The sequence below is a fragment of the Rissa tridactyla genome, chromosome 2, assembly GCF_028500815.1.
Source record: "Rissa tridactyla isolate bRisTri1 chromosome 2, bRisTri1.patW.cur.20221130, whole genome shotgun sequence".
NCBI lineage: Eukaryota > Metazoa > Chordata > Aves > Charadriiformes > Laridae > Rissa > Rissa tridactyla.
The window spans coordinates 160,439,530-160,459,260 of NC_071467.1; the positions used below are offsets into that span (position 1 = coordinate 160,439,530).

Consider the following 19,731-nt stretch of genomic DNA (forward strand, 5'->3'; position numbering starts at 1 on the left):
TTTCACCCCAGGAACTTGGGCGTCTGTCTGTGGCTCAGACCTTGCAGCTCAGTGGCAGATCTCCCTCGTGACTTGTGGGAGTCCCACAAGTGCTATGCGATAAGTATTCAAGGAGTTTGCCATTTACCCACCAAGTAATAGATTCACGATACTGAAAGGAGCGCTGTATTCATATGTCAGATATGTAGAATCTGCTTTACCACTAGAGAAGATTTAAGGATAAAACAATACTTGAGAACACACGATTTTCAATAATGGAGAAAATTACAAAAAGATACAAGATGGGTCACTAAGATTATGTTTGGCAATAAAGTCCTTTCGTATCTGCACTGACATCTCATCCAGTAAGAGGCTGAGAGACTGGTTAGTTTCTGCTGTGTGTGTCAGACTTGATTCACCTAGAAAACTTTAAAGCTCCATCTTTCATGTTCTAGTGATAAAGAGTTTACTGAGAGTGTCCTGGAACAGCTGTCTCAGCCTAAAGCAGACTGTCTTGTCACCTACCCCTGGTAACACTTTCCCTTCTTATATCTTATAACAGGACACTCAGACTCATGTTAATGAAGGAGATCAGGTCATTTATGTACACTACTCTCTTTAAAGTGCCTAATTAATTCTTCTGTTGTACACTTTGATGTGAACACATTCCTGGCTTCAGTTTTGAATTGGTTTTGGTTTGTTTTTTTTTCCTTTACAGGTCCCTTCAGACAGGATGCTAAATTTTGCAAATCATAACTTATAAATATAAAATGTGCAATTCATAAATAATAGATAATTATTATAATTCCACTTGAAAGTGCAACTGAAGTGAGCTCATTTTTAGCAATTTAAATGCAATACTTGAAGATAAATGGATGGCAAAACTGGGAATTGTAGTTCCTAGAAAGAGAGTTTCAGGAACTCTTAGTTATAAGGGCCTTTTTCCTCCTGAGCTGCTCATACTTCTGCAAAGAGATGGGAGAGTTTAGCCACTAGATATATCGAATGCACCACTCAAGAGTTCCATGTGGTTTTGTGCAGGGTTGTGTATAGGAGTGTACAGTCCTCAGTCCTTTACACCTCTGGTGTAACCTTTTTCAGGTGTTTTTACCTCTGTAAGACTTTGAACTTGGTACAGAATAAATGTGGTCTCAGCAGAGTATGATGATCTCCTTGCATTAAAACTGCCTGTATCTGACACAACAGTACAAAGTTCAGGCAGTTTGTTGAAGGCTGAACTGGACTGTTCTGATACAATTTTCTTTATCTTATCAAAAGTCCTGCAATGAGCCAGGTGAGTCCAGACTACTTCTTGTTCTCTGGTTCCTTGGCTCAGTCTGTGACTTCCTGCTGCATGAGTCAGTTTGCTGTTCTCCGGCTATCATTCTCTAATTTTCTGTCTATTTTTTTCTCTGGTCATTTTTATCTGTGACTATATGTTAGGAATATTTTGGTTCACAAAACTCTGACTTGCCTTAATCTGTCTCAGAGTAAAACCTTTGTCTCTCACATTTCCCTCATTCGCTTTCTGAACATAGCCTCAAAAATTTTGATTGCTGTGTGTACTTTGCCTGACCATTTCGGGTTCCCTGCCACTTAATTTCCTGTGCACAAAATCACAGTAAACTTGTTTGCTGTTTCCCCACTTACCATTTCTACATCCTTAAAATGATGATCGTGTATTAAATAGCAATTGTATCTTCACAGGGATAGTCACAACTGTGGTGGGCACTTTTTCAGTAGCCTGAAAAAGTAGGTTGTAAATTTGGTCCACTACATTTATTACATCTGTCTGATCTGAGAAGTGTTAGAATCTGTTTAAAACCATTATGGACAGTTCATCCAGACTTAAGTGAGGCTGGTAGCTGCATGACAAATTCCAGGCTGGGACTGCTACAAAATGAAAATAATTTTCCTGTTTAGCTCCAGTTGTATTTCTCATTATGTGTAGCTAGTGGCTTATTTTTCTGAAAGACCTCTCTTTGGTCAACTGACTTTCCAGCTGACCTTATAAGATTGCAATATGCGTCTGAAAAATCAATTAAAAAAGAACTGAAATACACTTCTATTATATATTAACATGTGTCCTTGTAAAGAAAGGCCATGATCTGGGTATGCAAAGGCTAATAATTGACCAGCTTGCGGTGCCATAATATTTGTTCTATTTATTTTCTTTGCAGAAAGCATGCAAACACTTTGGAAGGACACTAAAAAAAAAAATCTGCAGAATACCCATTCTAAGTTTAAATAGGCGCATTTTAAAATGTTGAGCCATTATCAATGTTTATCACCAAGGGCTCCAAAACTCTAACAAAAGAGAAAATGTAGATTTTATAGGTTAATGGTAATACATGAAAAATACGTTTACTTTGGCTCGTTGTAAGGCTACAAAAAAAGTTGAAGATATAATGTGATAAAGGCACATGAAAAGACTAGTTTGTGGTTTTGTGTTACTCATAAGAGGCACGTTCAGCATTTGATTTCAGGAAGTTTCTGAGGGCTCCAAGAGGTGCTCAGCATTTACACAACTGTGTCTGCAAACCACTGTAAAACTGAAGCTTAACTGTGGCATTTGACTTGGAGGAGGTGGTCTCAGTGACTTGCAGCGTTTGGGGGAACAGAGAGGACAACGCATTCCTGTGTCAATACTAGCAGCAGAGGGCATGTAGTCAGGGACTCTCATGTCCAGTGGCAGCTGGGAACTGATTTGGCCGCCACCTCTGTTTGCCTTTCTTAACTTGTGTGCTTTTTTTCATTACTCACTGATTGTACTCCTTTTCCTTCAACTAGAATTGCTTTATACAACGGAAGTATTTCACTTCCACAGATTTCATACCACAGGACTATTTCTTCCCTAAAAAACTCTGAGCTGTTACCAAAAAATTTAATTTCATTACAGTAATCTTTACCAGGCTAATTGGTATTTGGTTTAGGAGTCATTTTGAGTTGCTACACTTATGAAGCCTTCTATGGCTTCAGGGTACTTCCAGGAGATGCCAGGACCTCTGAAAAAGTCTCGTAATGCTAGAACTATCTCCAGTCTGTAGGACTATGGTAAAATAAGTCACTCTTATCCTTTCCCAGTGAATTCTGGGAGAATTCACCTTTCCTTCTGGGCAAGCACATATATTCTGGGAAAACTTCAGAGACTTGGAGCATTTGACTAGTTTAGCTTCTATCCACGTGATTCTAAGGGAAAAATGGTCTTTCACTCAAATGAGTAAATTCTTTAACTTCAGTTTATAACTCAAAATGAGCTTGACAGATGAGCTAATCTGTGGTGCTTTCAATATAGCCTTTCTAGCCTGAGAGCACCAAGATTTTAGGGTTACTTTTTTTGTCTCTGAATAAGAGGTAAACTGGGGGCTATATCTGAACAATATCATGGCAGGGTAGACTCAGTTGTGGTATCCATCTGGGAATCTGACACTAATGTCTTGCTAGTCAGATGTTGTTGGGCCTAATTCTGAGATTAATATTTACATTCTGCATGGGAACAGCAGTTGAGGTTTTTTTGGCCCAGTTTCTTATTGAAAATCCATTCCAGAACTTGCTTGCTCCTAAATATAAAAAGCTTCTAATTCCTGGACTAAATGTATACATGCCTTTTTTTGCCTTTTTTTTTTTTTTTACATTTGTTCTTGAATCAACTTTAGATTTCAGCTTAATTGATTTGAGTTGGAGCCGAGAACACTTTCAGAGTCAGGCTGATGCTTTTTGAAAGAGCTTATAAATCTGTAATTCCAGTGCTCTCCAGATTTCTTCGAGGAGAAAGTACATGTTCCCTCCTGCCCAGCAATGCTTTGATATCAAGAGCTTTTTATTTGCTTAGAGCAATTCTTCCATTTTGGGAGTTTGTTTTAATTTGGCTTTTATTACTTGAAGTATCTGGTGTCTCGTAGTAGATATTAAAGAGAAAAACAGCATACGCTACTTGGGTTTAACTTTGTTAGTAATTGCTTACCCAGAGGATAAATAATGAAACAGCTTTACTCTGAAAAGTATTAATGAGAGACATAATTTTTTACAGATACGAAAATGGTATCCTTGACTTAACATTACCATTGAGGCTGTAATTTTTTATGTGATTCAGTGATAAATATTTGTGTGAACTTTGGTATATACTTGCTAGGGTATTGGGATTTCCTCAGCTTCTCTTTTAGTGCTAATGAGCAGAATGTACTAAAAATATTTTTTCTGAAGTTGCCCTAATTTCATGGGGCATCTGGGTTCTGGTATTACTAAGCCCTTTGCTAAGGGATTACTGTCAGATTCTGAAGAGATGAATGGGAAAATTTGTCCCTTCATCTCCAAACAGCTTAAAATAAAATGTCCGAGTTTCCACTTCCAGGAGTCAAGTCTCAGTGCTGAGGTGAACGATAGCAAACCTTAGGGATTTGAAGAATAGTGTAATTGTTAGTCCAAATACCAAAACGTAAATTCTGAGTGTCAAGTGCCTAAGAGTGGCATCTGAATATTCCATTAAATCAAACACATTGTACCAAGTGCTTTGCATTTTATTTTGGCACTGAGATAGTATTTATTTAATATGGATTCTGAAGTCCTGATAAAAGCAAAATTTCCGTTATGATAAGATTGCAGGATTAGCCCCAACTTTAGTAATTATTGGCCTGCTTCCAGCAAAAACTATCAACACTTTTTCCTCGCTAGAAAATATAGTTACCTTGGGGCCAATTTTGTAAGGAATGCTTGAGACCGGTTTGAGATATATATGCCACATATGCACATATGTTTATGTCTACATATTAGCAATTCTGTATCTTCACTTTGGCATTGCCTTTAATATAAAATTAGACCTGTTTATACTGATTTTTGCATACGGATGGTTCTCCTCGATTCTTAATTAATTATATATTATTTAATTACTCTTGTAGTATATGCTAGTCAAAATACCAATGTGTTACAGTTCTAATTTGGAGTCCCCAGGCACAAAATGCTTGCCATTATAATCTCCTAGATATTAAATATCAGTTCAGATATTCATAATTCTGAATAACTGGTAATTCTACTGTCAGTTCAGATAATAGAATAATGCTCAGTAGAGCTTACGACTGTGCAATAAAAAAAAATCTTCCACATGATCAGCCTCATGCCATCAGGATTAGTGTTGATGAGCAGGAAGAAATTTGACAGGAGAATGGCTGCTCTCTTCTTCCTTTCACCCAAGCTGTTGTGGTCCCATAACAGCTACCAGGACACACTGGAGTGGGGCACCTCACCTCATGATCATCTCCCAGTGGAAACAGGTCTTACGTGGACCACAGTAATGCTGGGACATAATGAAAATATTACACTCCCACATTTCCCACCCACATTTTTATGTATAGCAGAAAATAAAAGAAAATAAATTTATATTTAAAAAGAAGACCATAAGTTCCAGGTTATACATATCCTGTCATCTGGAAGCTTGCAAAGATGCTTGCAGAAACAGATGCAGAAATTGTTTGCATCTCACCTGACACAGGACTTTAATCTTCTTGTTTCTATCTTCTTGAATGCTATTCATTCTTGTCCAATATGTAGGTTCGGTTCCTCTCCTACAAGTGTTTGCTGATTTTAGTCTGCTTTTTCACACTAGGAAATCCTGCTTTGTGGCAGGATTTCACTAGTTCATGACATGAAGCATTGCCAGATCTAGCTGCTCTGTGGATAGGGAAGGGTGCTGGAAGAGGAGGAGACGTGGCCCTTTGCTTGGCCTCAGCGTGATCGTGTCACCACGTGCAAGTGTCTGACATTAGTGGTGCTAAGGGGATGCTACCGTCCTTTCAGCCATTTAACTTTCCACCAGTTGTCTCTTTGTCTCTAAATTATGGCTGAAGCACACACTCCCTTCTCGGGTTTGCTGTTAGTCTGTAGGTGGGGAGCTCTCAGGGCTGGCATCAGGACATTTTAGGACTTTATTATTACCCTTTACATGCTATTTTGCAAGATTTTTACCAAGAAGCTGCTTTTCTTTCAGTCTAGTTGGCACCTATCTGTCACATATGCCAGCTGGGAGAGCTTTCTGTATTGATTCTTGGCCAGTTTCCTTCCCAGCATCTGACCCTGTCGCTCGCCCTTGGAAGTGTGACTTCCTTGTAGAAGTGGATATGACCTAGACATCTGTTCTTTCCAAGCAGATCTTTTGTATCTCATCCCTTCATGATTCCTGCAGGCAATTGCACTGTATCGATACTTCCTATTGTCTCCCATGCTTTCCCAGCACTTTGTTTGAACTTCTGTCCATGCCCTCATTCGCTAAAACAAGAGGTATTTCTGCTGGTTCCTTCTGTTTGTTTGACTCTGTAAACTGATTGCCAAACAAGGAGTAAACAGCACAAATTGGGAAGTCAATTTGACTTAAAATAACATAAATTCAAGACACACTGCTCTCCCTGCAGCGCTGAGTACCGAGAGAGCTGGGAAGACTGACTGCTTTCCGTTGAAAATAATTAAGTTGGCCCAAAATGGGGACCTGTCAGTTACCAGTTACAAAAGCAAGAACTTTTTTTTTTTCATGTTGGTTTTCTTTTCATTTTATGGAGGACAATGAGTAGAAAATACTGTGATTGCATGGCCAGCATACCTCTGAGGGTTCATGTTAACTGTACCTTGTGCCTTTCATATGTTATTTCGTGCCCTACCTAGGACATTGCAACTATAACCTCTTCTATCAGTGACAGAACACAATCAGTTAATGATTTTTTGATTTTTTTTGGTTTTGTCTTCTATCTTCAACACCTAGAATATCTGCTTGAGCCATTCTTTTCCTTTCACTTGCTTTTTATCCTACATGTATCTACTGAGCTTTAAACATCTCTAGTGTTAGCTTTTCATTTTTCATTTGAGACTCTGAAGTCCAGGTACTTTGCAAAATAAGACATAATCAAAATTTTAATCGAGAAAAAATTAATAATCTCAATGAAGTTACACTGAATCATGCTAACTAGCATCTGTTGGGAGCTCTTTGGATCCAGGGTAGGGAGCACCTTGACATTCCAGCGTCATCTCTAGGCATTTGCTGCTTCTAAAACTTCTGATAAGATTTTAGACCGTCATCTTAAGAAAAATGATGCAGTTATTTTGAGATATTTCAAAACAAAAGTTCTTCCTGACATCAAGTTATATTACCATAAATCTTCCCTTATTGTCATTTTCACCATTTTCGAATACTGTTTGAGAGATTTAAAGCTATTCTCCTGGCTTTAAAATCTCAGATTGAGATGAAAAATGAAATGTGCTAAATCTGCACTTGCTACGTTCTAAATACATACTTCTTTTGGAATTCCATTGTTGCTATGGTAATGCGCAATCTGCAGTCTTTAACTGGATATATCCATTGCCATTCATGTGTCAGAATGATGTGCTAATAATTACGACGCTTGCTACCTTCAGCATTATACAGCTCAGTGCAACGTGAAGAGCATTCCCCCTTGTATTGCTCATTTGCTGCTGAATACAGTAGTAGTAGAGTAGGACATTGTGTTTGTCTCTTCCAATGGAAGTGCTCTGCTGACAGGCCGTGAAAAGGCTGAGAAGCAACTTCAGTTTTGTTTGCAGAGAGCCCAGGCATGCAGGGGAGCCAGGATCCAACATTGTCACAGCTCCAGAATACATGTCAATACATGTCACTGGCACAGCTCCAGAATACAGACCTCAGATGGCTTTCTTGCCCTGAGGCCAACTGGTACAGCAAGGCTCGTAATAGAACTCTGAGACAGAGCAGCCATGTCCGAGCTTCCCACTGGGAATGATTGTTGACTGGTGTTAATTCCTGAACCATGCCTTGGCAGTGTCTTGGAGAGCTGTAGCTGGCCTGAGACTGTGTGAAAAATTTAGCGATATGGACAGTTGCAGGACAGAGCTCACACCTGTGCCCTGACGCTGTTTGGGTTGCTAGTGTAGATGAAAGCGCTGTTTCTGAGCAACCCTTCTAACATGTCACCTTTTGTTCTGGGGAGGTGGCGTCTTGGATCTGCATTAATGCACACTTCACACCTGCTCATCGTGCTTGCCTGTGCTCTTCACGCATGGAGAAGCATGAAAACAATCTCTGCAGCACTTCAGTTAGACAGAATTGCTATTTGGGGATTAAATAATATGTTGGCATTGTTGCAAGCAAGACTAGTTTGGAAAGACTGGGCTCTTAGTACAAGAGATATACAGTTTATTTATGAAAACAAGGAGAAGTTGCCATTCACCTCTCATGGTTTTCTAATGTTTGTATCTTGTTGGATGCATAGGTCCTGCCAAGCTGTGTAGGCAAGCTTGTCTCAGTGTGTATTCTGATCCTCTGGAAGCCATTGTGTTGATGAGGTTTCATATCACTCTGCGGTTTCTTCCTTTTTTATTCACTCCTCTGTCTCATCCATAAATAATCATCTTCATTGGTTCTCCACACATAATGTGATTTCTGGTGCTCTGCTGTTATTAGTTAATACCATGTGAGAAAACACATTTGAATTGTTTTATGCAGAAAATACACTTGGTAAGTGCAATTTTGCTTTCCCTACACAGAGCCTAGCCACTGGCCTTGGGTGGAGGTCAAGTGGAAGAGCATTGCTACAGGTATGTTCTGGGACACCTTGCCACCAATACTTCGCAGCATAATAAATTTGAATTTAAACATGCAAAAATTATTTTCTTTGTGATCTTACAGACCATCCTGGAATTGACTGCTTATGGTTGCTTTTGGAAACCTCACCTCTTTTTACATCTGCACCGCCAAGCAGTAACAGGCTGATGTTTTGGGGCAGTTGCACTTTGCTCCAGAAGGAAGGCGTTGTTACTGCCTACTGTACTGTCTGAGGCCCAACACACTCTATGCCAAGGAATAAATTCTGAGATTAGCACACAGAGAAAGCTCACAGAAAGTGCATTTGTAATTTTTCAGCTCTCTGAATTCTTTCCAGTTCAAGGGGAAGAACATGGAAATATTTTCAGATTTTTACTGCTGAAAACGCTTTTTGTTCTTGTGCCCACACATATCTGGTAGAACTATGTCTCTGCCTCCTTTAAATGCTCTTCTAGCTAATGTACTGCATTACGCATACTATTGCAAAAGAAAATGAAAAGCAAACTCCTCTTGAAGCCTATTCGTAATTCTCTGTGTTAATTTGCAGGACTGACAAAAATCGCACTATATGGGAAACAAGTATCTTTCCACTATTTTTGCATATGATCTGCTATATAAATTTTGATTGAGGTTATCTGTCTAACTTGTAGGCCTATATATGCAAATCAAAAGCACTAAGTGTTGTGTCTGGCTAACAGCCAGAAAGTCTGAATCACAATCAGTTGAAAACACAAAAGAAATTTTCCTGTATCAGTAAGGAGGAAATGAGATGCTTTACAGGCCTTTGTCTATTTCTTCTGTGATTCTTCAGTACTAAGAAAACTTGAGGCTGAATAGTATCTTGGAATGGAAATCTTTTTGTATATAGAAATCAATATAAAAACAAAATATTTATCTCAGAAGATATTTTGATCATTGAAAGGCTCTCCTGGGTCTCAGAGTCAACAGAGATTGTATGAACCTTGAAAAATCAGCTTCAAGGTCTTTTGTCAAGCTGTTCTTCAAAATAGAAAATGTGTTTTTCATGTTTGTATCTAATCAGGTCTCCCAGACACTTAATTTCTATGCAGAGATGACACTGAGAGCATTATTGTTATTTCACTCTTACACTATAGTGATGCAAATGAGAATCTGAATTTAGCTCTCACCATCATCTACAGCACAGTGCTGGCACTAATGTGAACCACGCAATGGAGTTCAGGTCACATCATCATGCACCCATCTGATTTACTGGGGTTGCATCTGTTCTCGTGGTGTCCATACCATGGAGTATGTGGGCAACTGCAGAAGGACTATGTCTGTGGAGCTGTGAAGATGGGAGATAGTGAGGCAAGCCTTGCAGCTGGCAAAATGGGGACCCTCCTGCCAATCCTTGCACCAGTGCCCTGGCCAAGATCTGCAGCTGAGACACTTTTAGGAAAGAAAACTAAAAAAACTGCCCCTGCCTTTGGCTGATTGGAGGGAAATGAGCAGTCAGATTACATTAGAGAAACAGCCTAGAAAGTTCCTATGACACTGCTTCTTTCTCACTTCCTCTCCTCTGCCTTATGGTCCAGATGAGAAGACACCTTGCTGACTCAGTGGGTGAATCAGCGCAGCGGCTCTGGAGTGACCAGCACACCAGGAGAAGTGGTGTGAGCAAGAGGGAGAGCGCTGTAGGGCAGAATGGCTCCACCAGAGCATACAGCTTTAAAACAGCACCGTTACTGCTGGGCTTCAGGTGAAGAGAGAGAATTTATTTCAGTAACCACTCATGTACCAGAAGGCATCTGACAGCCTGGGGAGGAAGCACAGCCACCTGACCACACAACCTCTCTCCTTCAGCATAAACATTTGTCTTTGCTGCTGTTATGGTCCTGGGGACCTTCTGAGGACCAGAAGTTCTTCTCTCATTAACCTCATTATCTCACCATACTTCAGCCAGTCAGGCTTTCCTGGCAGGCTTGCAATTTCCCCAGCAAATTTCCCCATGGAAGACCATTTCAATTGCAGTTTTTCTGCAAACAATGCAATTTATCTCTCTACAGGTATTTACTCATCTTGACTGTATTCTACTTGAGTTGAAAACTGCTCCCTGCACTGTGCTGAGCATCAGCGTGTCACAGGTGAGAGTGTGAGGATGGGCAGACAGATGTAGAGGTGTGTGTCCTCTCTGGCCTCTGCAGAAAAGACTTGTGCAGGGACTACTGCATCCTGATACTGCATCGTGTTAATTACATTGTACTGGTGATTAAGTTAAGGACCCCTATGCAGCAGGATCAAATTCAATCTAATAGATGTGTTGAACAGCAACTGAACAATTGACATAATGCATGCTTAGGAAAGTGAGTGGGAGACTGGAGAAAAGAGAGAGATGGAGAACAAAAATGGAAAGATGATAAAAGGTGGAATATGAAGCAGAGCAGAACGGGAGAGGTGGAAGAGGAACTGCAGAGACCAACGTGGACAAAAGTTAGCGTGATAAGAAAATAAAGAGAAAATTAGCTATGATGAAGCATAGTAGGTGCTGGGATACCAGATACCAGTAACAGTCAGACAAGTTCGCGGGCATCCAGATTTCAAAATATATTTATTTTCAAGGATTTGTCTTTAAACCCTGGAAATATTTGAAAAAGGTTTGAGAGTCACAAATAAGAACATATGTATACACATACCTAAGAAATAATGTAGTTGATCTGAGAAATTACAGTATTTATCCTGGTGTAATATAGGCATTACTTATAGTAGGAAATTTAGTGCCCAAAAATGAGATTTCTGCAGGTTTTAGTGGCTGAAAAATAGTTATAGATTGCATGTGTGAAAAATCTACATGAAGTGCTCGCAGTAAGATTTACTATGTAGCCTGAAGAGAAAGAACAATAGTTATTTCCACAGATTTTTTTTTTCTGTAATAAAATATATAAGTGCTTGGCAATATTACTAACAACAAACTTTAAAGCACTAGCAAAACGTACTGGTTTTAATAAAGATTTTTAAACTTCCAGCAACTCACCTAATTCTCCCCATGCACCACTTCTTTTAGACACACTTTTAAACTTAAAGTCTTAAAAAAAATCTCTACATATTGCATGTAAAATTTCAGCACAAAAGTTAGCTGGTGACGTATTATTTTACTTATGGCGACTAAAATTGATACAACCAAGGCTCAAAGCAAAATTTTATAGCCATTTTATAAACTTAGGAATGTACTCTGGGAATTCGTCATGGAAAAATTGACTCAAACTGTATTTAAGTAATAACTAGGGCAAATCCTGTGACGGAATGTAGTCCAAAATGCACGTGGTGCTTGTGCTGAGCTCCAGGTATGGCTTGGGACTGGGGACCACTGGGGTGGGACTGGGGAGAGGCAAAATGTGTCTGCTGTGTTTGAGATCCTCTTCTGCTGCCCCCAACTGCCCCCCCGCGCCGAGGGTGCATGAAACCTCTAAGTACTTTAGGGTGGTGTTCACAGAAGTATTTTGATACTCATTTGTCTGTGAAATTAGTAATTTCACAGTAGCTGCTTACATGCCTCTGAAAACACATTTGTTTGTAGTCAAATTGACAGGATTGAACATGGAAAAAATAATTTTAATTCACATGAAAAGTATTTGCGATGCTCCTTGTTCATGTGATGGCTGCATTTCTCCCCAAAAGATAAAAAAAAGAAGATAAAAACATGACGCCTTACTGTCTGAAATAACTGGTGATTCCTTTATTTTATATCAGAGTCTTATTAACACTTTATGAGGAGTCAAACTCCTGAAGTCTAGCAGCTGTAGGAGGATTTTGACTTTGGTGGTTTGGGGGTTTTTTGTTTGTTTTGGGTTTTTTTTTTTAAATGTGTCTCTAATCCTCAGAGCTGCAATGAAAAGTTTAAAAATATGACTGGAGGATCAAAGGTCATATTTGTCATCGTAGAGGATCAAAGGAGAAAAATAAGAATAACCCCACATTGTGGTATTAATAAAGTTATAAATATGCTTAAGTCAATGTCATGGGGTGGGGGGTGGGGGAAGCTGATCATGGGGGTTTTTTAGGTTTGGGAGTTTGGCCATACTGCCTTTGTTACTTCCTAAAAATTATTTCACATTATCCACCATTATTCATATAAATAATCTGCAAGAAGAAAAGGAATTCATTTAGATTTAAAATACTAAATGTGGAGAATAAGAATAAATGATAATATTGTAGGAAGCAATTCTGCATAAACAAGAGAATTGATTATATCTATGGTAGATTTTATTCCACCTCAACTGTTTGTTAATTTAACAAAGAACAGCCAGGAGATCTGCTTACTTAGGATACCTAGTGCTAAAATCCTTCTAAAGAAATTCTATCTTTTTTTTTTTCATTATTTTTTAACTTTCAAGACCAATACTAGCAATGAAAAATGTCATGACAGTTTTTTGATAGACTTATTCATTAGTAATTTTCTCACTTCTTGATTCCAGCGGTCCGTCATTCCCATATCCCTTGGCAGCAGCACTTCGTTAGTGGAAGAGTTTTATATAAATGTTGGGGGGAAGTGTGTTACAGACCCCACTCCTCTTTTCTGGGGGGACTCCCAGGCTACCCCAGGCACCGTTTTCTGTCTGCGGGAATTCTGCTTCTCTGTCCCTGTGCTGTTAATATCCTTTTTTGACTCGGTGACGATGTTGCTAATTTCTGTGGTCTCATTTCTGGCTCTGTTTCCTTCCATGACATCCTATAGGAACCTATAAGACAGTTATATATAACATTAAAGAAGAGGGTTCGTATTTTTATTTGATTCTGTATGGTTTTAGGGAAGTGGCTACAGACTTTATAATTGACCTACCTTTGCGCCTGTTAAATCCTGAGAATTCCATAAAGAGGGAGATAAATCTGAATTCTTGTATTTCTTGAAGATCGCCGTCGCAATCCTATATTTTTTCAGAAGATAAGAAGATTTTCTTGGAAAACACTTCCTTCAATGCTTATAAATCATTGTTTCATAGAATCCCATAAGATTTGATAGAGGTAATTATGGTGTAGATGGTGAATGCACACATGCACGGCTTTGAGCCCAGTGAAAAGCTGTGTTTAAGTGATGTGATCGAAGGTCTGTGGCTGTAACGGCCTTGGTCTAATTGTCAAATTCACACAGTGTAAAACAGTGCAGAGATTGTCAAGGGAAGAGTCACTTTCTAAAACAAAAACCTCACTTTTTGATCCAGAATGTATGTTTGTTTGTATGTGTATGAAAACCAAAGACATCTCTCTCTCATTGCTGTTCAAAACCCTCATCCTTGGAATCCTGCCTGGCAGCAGGGCTGGTGTTGGCGTGGCTTTGCTCTGTAGCTGCCACACAGCGTGCCCCGAAACACAGCAACCGCCGCAGCCACAGGTGGAGCGGATTCTGAAAGCTTTTCATTTTCTGATACTCTGTAACGCCAAAATCGTTTGCCCGGGGGGTGTGATCTGCCTCCGTGCTCGGCTGAATTTGCATTGGCGTTCGAAGGCTTTTTGGAGGGAGGGAGCGGAAAAAAACCGTGTTCGAGAATGGACCGGGGCCCTCTCGGGCTTGGCACAGGTTCCCCGGCAGCGAGGGGGTGGTTTTGCCCGGCGGGAGGGAGCCCGGCAGGGACGCCGCGCTGGTCCCCGTCGCCAGCGCCGTCCCTCGGGCCGCGGGCCCATTGCAGCAGCCGAGTGTCGCAAGGGTGCTGCGGGCCCGGGAGCGCTGCGGGGACGGCGGGGTGGAAAGGGGGCTGCCTCCCGGGGAAGTAACGCTCCTTTAGGGGCACGGGCCGGGAGAAATCCCGGGAAAAGGGAGGAATCAGGCGGTGAGGTCGGGAGGGAAAGGGACCGCGCCGCTGTTTTGCGTTTTTCTGGCAAGGTGACACCCAGCCTGTTCGCCCGCCCCCGCGCTCCCGCAGCCCGGGGGATGCGGGAACAGCCCCGGCTCCTCTCCCGGCAGGGCGGCCCGCGGCGGGGGGAGCGGTGCGCCCCGCACACGGGGAGGGCTGCGGAGCTCGCCCCGGGGGGAAAGTTGCGTTGTGCCGGTTTTGCACTTCCTGACGAGCCCGGCCGGGGCTCTCGGCAGCCCCCGGACACCTCCTCCCGCCCCGGCCGGGCTCTGCCGGGCAGCGCTCGCCCGCCGACCTGCCCCCTGGGCGCGGAGCCGGCCCGCCGCGGGACATCCGCGCTCTCTCCGCGGGCCGCCGGTCTGTCAGGAGCCTCCCCCGAGCGCCTTCCCCTTTTCGTTTTTTTTGCGGCGTTTGGGTGTTTTTTGGGTTGTTTGTTTTTTTTTTTCTTTTTCTCTCTCTCGGGGAGACTGCGGCCGCGCTGGGCGAGGGGAAGGAAACTTTCTCACCCCCCCAGGATGCTCCGGATATTTTTGAAAGGGCGGAAGAGTGAGAAAGCGAACAGCGTTCGTAAAGGCATCTCATGCTCTTGAGAAGGTCCCTCCTGACACCTCGCTGCTGGGATTAAAGGCCGGAGCTGGATAAACTCCTCCCCTTCCCTCTGTTTCTCCCATCCTCCCCCCCCCCCCCAATCCTTTCCTAAGGCCGTTTAAAAAAAAAAAAAAAAAAAGAAAAGAAAAAAGAAAATAAGGAGCCTGGAGTAACTGCGGCCGGTGGGACGGTGGGGAGAGGTGGAAGAGGAGCCTCCCTCTCCAGATCCATCGCCCAGCACCGCGCCTGGGTGAAGGGATGGGAAGCACTGCCATGGACAAGAAGAAAGACGCCTCCAGCAGCAGCAGGAAAAGCTCCAGCCAGAAGAAACTCATGTTGCGAGTGCACATCCCCGTAAGTGGCTCCTTGCTCTTCCTCCCCTTTGGCAGCTGGCGTGGCTTGGTCATGTTTTTCTCTGACATGTAGCACAGTGAAAGGCAGAGAGAGGTGTTTCCTGCCGCTGAGGTCTGCAGTTTGGTTGATGCTGGGCTGGAGGGTGCAGCCCGTGCAACAGGCAAGTCCTCCACATCTGGGGTGGGCTGGGGCATGGGGGGCTCCCCTGGTCTCTGCCCCCAGTGCGGTGCTGGGAGCTCCAGGTGCCATGTCCATGGCACAGAGGAGTGAGGATAACTCCAGCTGCACCACTGCTCCCCTGCCCTGGGCTGTGGGTTTGGTTCAGTATGTCTCATCCAGTTCACAGGCAGACTCGCAGTGTGGTTTAGTGAAAGGTGTTCACCCCAAACGCTGCTCTCAACATCCCCAGGTTTGGCTCTGGGAACTGTCCGTGCCTTGTGGCTGAATCAGAGCGTTTAATCTGACTCTTCTCTCTCTCAAGACTAATCCATATCTGAATTTCCCTGGGCTGGAGAATACAGAGCTCGCTTAGATTTGGACACAAGCAGTCTGTTTATTGCCAAAAGAGCAGGGACAGTTGTATTGCCATGGTGGAGCACACTAGTGCGTCAGGCAGTCTGTTCGCTGATTCTTGTTTTGTATATTCACACTATAAAGAAACAGGCAAGAAACTATAGCATATAGATACAGAATAACCTCAGACCAAAAGTTTCTCACTATTCCCAGTGAGTACTAAAAGGCTGGCTGTCTCTGTCTTCAGAGTTTATGTGCCTTTCAAAACTCTGGTTATTGTTTTTCTTTACTATTAGGATGTTCTTTGTTATCTATGGAACTATTTAGGTTTTCATTCTCAGTCACTATGTGCTTTTGGTTTCAGTGCTTCTGGCAAGAAATGGCAGAGTCTCTTTATTTTTTTCTGTGCAATCTGGTGGGTTGTTTTTAAAATCTCATTATATAAAAGTGGGAAACAGTCCTACACGTGTCTCTGCCAGGCCACTAGGGAGCAAAAAGATATTTCTGGTTCTAAGTTTTTCCTTTGTTTTAGGGAAGAATAAGAAGTCAAAGCAAATTTATTAGGTGTCTTGAGTGTGTGGAATAAAATGGAGGAGAAATACATGGCTCTTCTGCAGATTTCATTTTTCTCTGGAGAGGAATGCAAGCCCAGGAGCCTAAGCCAAACTTCTGGAGCTCTGAGTGCATTCAGTACTAGGATAAAAGGGTCTGTTTCTGCTAACATGGGTGTTGCCTACGCATTTGTGACTGGAGTTTTTAGGCAATAATCTTTGCCATGTTACCAGTAGTATTTCACAGTAGGGATGTAAAATGAAAACAAAATGTACCATACCAAAGCACCACTCACCCTGTGCACCTTATTCCTTTCCACCCTGCCTGCTGCATTGTCTCTGCTGTCTCTTTCCATAGCCCCCCCACCTCTGACTCAGTCTAGCCAGGAACTTCTGTGCAGCTGGATCTCTACCTCTGCTCCAAGAAGCTGCACTTTCTGCCGGCTGAAGAGCTGCAGGTAGTATGGGAGATGCTGTGGTTGTTGCAGAATTTTACAGGATCCATCTGGTGCTTTTGAAATACCTTCTGACCAGCAGATAACTGGCCACACCGGTACTTAGAGCAATTTTCCCCATTTTATGGTTGTGAAGTTAAGGTGGAAAAAGTGCCCAAATAACTTGTTTGCACCTAAGCATTGTTGACAGAGGAAGGCTAATCCTTTTTCCTAATTGCCTCCCTTTCTTCATGAGTGTTGCCTTAGTTCTGTCTTGGATGGAAGATCATTAGTAGTGGGGCATAATTTTTTATGTTCATTAATCTCTTGGCTTCTTTGCTGTGCAGTTCATCACCTAGGTAGTGGTAGTTATTCAGATACAAGCCTGCAAATGCCTGATATTACACTGAAGTCGATATGAGTTTTATTGTTCACCCAGTTGGAAGCAATTCAAGATTTGGTAATGAGATAACACGTTCCATCCCTCCTCTCCATCCCCAAAGTATGATCCTTCTGTTCCATTCTGCATCATTCTAGCATTCCTGAAATGGACTATTGGGCCCAGGATCTTTCAGATTGTACTCACATTTTTGGTCGTTTTCTGTTATCTAGTAGAATTTAAATATGACTGTGCTATAAGAAAGAACATTTTTCTCATTCTCCTAATTTGACAGTGGAATCTGCATTTGAAAAGATCCATTTAGACTGTTTTTTTTTCTCTTTCATAACGTTTCCTTGGCTGTTGTTTTGAAGCATCGTTCCTATTATTTCAGTGGCGCCTGTCAGTGTAGCTGTAGTTGTCAAGGGAGCTTTCACCAGACAGTAATTTTTATTTTGTTCATCCTCTTCTTTGTTTTGCTGTGAGATCATGTTTATTGCTGAGACATGTAATTCTTGCTCATTGAGATCTTCAAATTAGGAACAAGAGAAGGACTAACAAGGTCTGAGTAGGAGGGGAGAGAGGAGTCAATTCTGAAAGAGAAAGCAGTGGGAGAGAAAGGTACTGTTGTGATGCAGGCGACCCTAAAATATATTTATTAGTCACACAGAAATGCTGACTGAAAAAGTAAGACAAATATTGTGCAAAAAAAGAATAATGCAAAATATGCTACAATTAGGTTAGAGGATTATGGAATAATAGGTATGTCTGAAAATAAAGTTGTATGCTTTTCTTCTCTCTCCCACATATTTTTCTATTTTTGGGGTTTGCCTGTGACAGTGGGAAAAAATGGATCTATTTAAGAAAGATGGTTTTGTGTCTTGCAACACTCTAGGGCATTTCTCAGGTACATCTTTCTCAAGCAAGAACAAAACGTGATACAAAAAGTCTGGAAACACTCTTATTTTCACCTTCTTTCTGTGCTCAATCTCCTTTGGCGCAAGTGGGTGGTGCCCAACCTTTGCTTCTGGGAGTAGTGGTAGACCACTAAGTTCCTGCCAGTTGGGTTTCCTGGCTGCTCTCAACTTGTCATTGAGTAGCCAAGAGTAAAGTGAGGGCCACTGTGTTCTGTTAGCATGGCAGGGAAGTATTTGCTAAATTGCTGGACTGATTGATCAACTTTCTGCTTGGTTTGTTTGTTGTTTTCTTTGCAAATACACAACTGACTAACAAACGTAATTTAGATGAACCATAATATCATTGCAGGAGCCTTTGTGAAGCAGAGGTCAGGTCAACCTCCGTCTTTCCCAGCAGCACGTTCTGAAGTCTTGAAATTAGAGATGCCTAAATGGAAATTTCTGGTCCAAATATCTTTGAAAGCTGCTTCAGATTTGAATAGAAACCTTTGCTCTCGAGATGCATCAGATCTATAATATGAAGACATTAGCATTATAAAATTCCTTTTTAAGCCATTAGAAGTTAATGCTTGCACGCTGCTTTGAACATTTTAAAACCTCTATTCTGAGATGGTACGTAATTGTCTGCTGAGTAGGAGCTCACAGCAGTGAGATCAGTATGTTCTTTTGTCATCTTGCAAAATTGATCTGTTCTAATGTTAATGTTACTGTTGCAATCCCATGTTGCTGCAAAAACAAAAAAAAAAAAAAAAAGGGAGAGATTCTGCTCTTGCTTACTTTGAATTTCATCTGGAATAATTCAATCAGTGCCAGCAAAGTTATGTTGTACTTACGCTAGCATAACTGAGGGCAGAACCTGTCTCAAGAGCTTCACCATGGCAAGTGCCAAGCACCTGCTGCTCCCAGCAGGTGGAAATTGCAGAACCTTGGCACTTCCTTGGATTTTTCCCAAATACATCACAAGGTGACTTTTAATTCAAAAGAACAAAGAGATTTTTTCACAATAAGGACAAGAATAACATCTGCAAATGAATATAAAAACATCTTTCAGTCCAGTGAAGTGGCTGTTGCCTCTGGTACTTCAGCCCCCACAGAAGAGTTGAAGCAGTAGAAGGATGTTTTGGAGATCATGATCCTTTATTTTCAGTGTCACACAAACAAACATCTCTGCACACTTTCTCCCATTTCTTTTGTCATCCTCTATGATTTTGAACAGACTCCTCAATGTGCAAATTTATTGCTGTTTCCAGGCCTGTTGTTATGTCGGGATGCCAGGCTGAAACATCAGATGGCTTAAATATTTCTAAGCCGATAGATGACAATGATGTTCTGACAGCTAGTGTTGGCTCGGGCTCTGCCCCTCCATCTTGCTTTCCACACTTGCAAAGTCATTAATGGCTGCATGCCTGATAAATCACTGTGAAATGACTTTGTTCTGTCACAGTTTTTACAGGGTGCTTCTTGCCTCCCAGTAATTGCTGGGTGGGCTGATGACAACAGCACTTCAGTCTAGGGATCACTTTAGGAAGCTGCAGATGAGGAATAAGCTGGTCAATTGTTTCAAAGGAGATGAGGGAATCAGCTTCCAGTGTGATCTAAGAATGAAAAAAATGTTTGTTTTCTTGGGAAAATGA

General features: G+C 41.7%; 1 protein-coding gene across 4 annotated transcripts in view; it reads left to right on the forward strand.

Moving 5' to 3' along the window:
- Positions 1-1,201: 1,201 nt before the first annotated feature.
- Positions 1,202-19,731, forward strand: part of PRKAG2 (protein kinase AMP-activated non-catalytic subunit gamma 2) — a 251,980-nt gene continuing 233,450 nt past the window's right edge. Inside the window, exons 1-2 of one of the 4 annotated variants that reach the window (XM_054193035.1) lie at positions 1,202-1,273; positions 10,111-10,659. In XM_054193035.1, the coding sequence (XP_054049010.1) occupies positions 10,561-10,659 (99 nt within the window). In that variant the 5' untranslated portion in view covers positions 1,202-1,273; positions 10,111-10,560. Of the gene's footprint in view, positions 1,274-9,349; positions 10,660-14,211; positions 15,304-19,731 lie in introns of those variants that run through there. The other 3 variants (XM_054193037.1, XM_054193038.1, XM_054193036.1) reach the window with 3 other exon arrangements.